The sequence below is a fragment of the Vicia villosa genome, unplaced genomic scaffold (assembly GCF_029867415.1).
Source record: "Vicia villosa cultivar HV-30 ecotype Madison, WI unplaced genomic scaffold, Vvil1.0 ctg.000366F_1_1, whole genome shotgun sequence".
Taxonomy (NCBI): domain Eukaryota; kingdom Viridiplantae; phylum Streptophyta; class Magnoliopsida; order Fabales; family Fabaceae; genus Vicia; species Vicia villosa.
In genome coordinates, this window is record NW_026705168.1 from 102,293 (window position 1) to 104,305 (window position 2,013).

General features: G+C 41.8%; 1 protein-coding gene across 1 annotated transcript; it reads left to right on the forward strand.

Moving 5' to 3' along the window:
- The first annotated feature begins 532 nt into the window (after window positions 1-532).
- LOC131627544 (uncharacterized) lies at window positions 533-1,813 on the forward strand. The gene has a single exon (XM_058898385.1). It carries the CDS (start codon window positions 533-535, stop codon window positions 1,811-1,813), a length of 1,281 nt encoding a protein of 426 aa, XP_058754368.1.
- Window positions 1,814-2,013: the final 200 nt, after the last annotated feature.

The window sequence follows — 2,013 nt, forward strand, 5'->3', positions numbered from 1 at the left end:
TTAAGAACGATGGGGTAAAGTGACAACTTTTTATTACGTCATTCGTTACATCACTTCTTTAGCCAATATTAAATAATTACACATCTGATGTGAAATATGTTTTTTTGTAGTAGTGTAGTTTTCAATTACATAGACAATTTGATCACTTCGTCTTAGATAAACATAGTAGCAATAGATAGGTACTTACCGATTGATCTCTATAAAATTTGACATCTTTATACTAATATTGATAAAGCACTTGCGGCCTATATATATATATATATATATATATATATATATATATATATATATAGATGACAAGGGATTTTTCTAACTCTTTCCCACGTGTTTCTAGAGAGAAGCCAGTGTTTCTCTCTCTAAACTTATCGTGCCCTTTCCCCCCTTCTCTCTGTTTTAGGGTTTAGTGGCGGCCTTTCTCATCAGTTTTTCTCTGATTTACATTCCCAGTTTCCTCTGGTTCTTCCCAACTTGGGGTTGGTTTTAGTTTTCCTTTTTCAGTTTTCCTTTACCTACTCTTTCTACGAGTGTCTCGATGGAGAAGTGGAGGAGTATTCAGCTATCAAAAGAGGAAGAAGAAGGGGTGGTGGTGGCGGAGGAGGAAGTATGCGAAGAAGAATCTTTTCAGCGGACTCTCGCCGGCAAGCTATGGACTGATAGCAGTTTTAACGTCAGAGCTTTCAAAAGCACCATGATTAGTGCCTGGAAGCTTAAGAATCAGGTTGAAACGCAAGATCTAGGGAAGAATCTTTTTCTCTTCAAATTCGCAACAAAGAGGGATTTGGACTCGGTGCTCAAAAATGGTCCATGGAGTTTTGACAGAGCCCTCCTAGTGCTGAACCGAATATCTGGAGAAGAACAGCCGGCTGACATTCACATGCATTTCGCGTCTTTCTGGATCCGAATATATGAACTACCTCTGAAGCTGCGCTCTGAAGCTATGGCAAAGAAGATTGGAGGTATACTAGGAACATTTGAAGAGATGGATCCGCGGGAGGTCTGTAAAAATGGACGCTTTCTAAGAATCAAAGTAACTCTAGATCTGAAGGCCCCCTTAAAAAGAGGAACAGTTGTCAAATTCAAAGAGAAAATTTTAAGAGTCCACTTCAAATACGAGCGACTTCCCTCTTTCTGTTTTGTGTGTGGCAGAATAGGGCATCAGATGAAGGACTGTGAGGCAGTGGAGGACCTTTCAGAGGAAGGTTTTGAAGAGTTGGAAGAGCAAGACCTCTCCTATGGACTATGGCTACGAGCTTCACCACTTCCAAAGATGGGTGAAGAACAGACGAAACGAGACTCAAGTTCAGGCACTTGTAGTAGAAGCCTTTTCAACGTTTCTTCAGGACAAAGTAGATGTGAGGCGAAAACGAGAGAAATGGGAGATGACCAAGAAGTGCAGCAGGCAAAATTAACAGGGGAGCGTCCAAAGGAAATAGGGGGAGCAGTTCCAGAGGCCAAGCAGAAACCTGAAGTTAATAAGGAAAAAATCCCAGAGATTGAAAAAGTTGCTGAATCTTTTGGGGCAGTGGCTCTTTCAGTTGAAGAGACTGGAGAAACTTCAAGACTGAAGAACACTCAAACCACCAGAAAGAAGTGGATTAGAAAGAAAGGTGTGAAGAAGATTCAAGGCACTCAGAGCAAAAATGGCACTGTCGAACATAGTAAGAGACAACTGATTGATGTAATGATAACTGAAGGTCCAGTGGAAGCTTGTGGGAGTGGGGAAAAGAAAAGGAGACAGGATTCAACCATGGAGGATCAAAAACTGCTTTTACCAGAGGTGGTGTTGGAAGACCAACACCGCCTATCCCAATGAAGGCACTTAGCTGGAACTGCAGGGGTCTGGGGCACCCACGTGCAGTTCGAGCCTTTACGAGGCTCATTCGTATTGAGAAACCCCATCTAGTGTTCCTTATGGAAACTAGATTAAAGTGTGAAGAGATGCAAAAGATTGTTTCAAAAGCTGGTTTCAAAAATTTTTTCTCCATTGATTGTAGGGGCTCGGGGAGAGGAAGA

Coding starts and splice junctions, on each gene's coding strand:
- LOC131627544 (XM_058898385.1), top strand. CDS start 533: ATGGAGAAGTGGAGGAGTATTCAGCTATCAAAAGAGGAAGAAGAAGGG.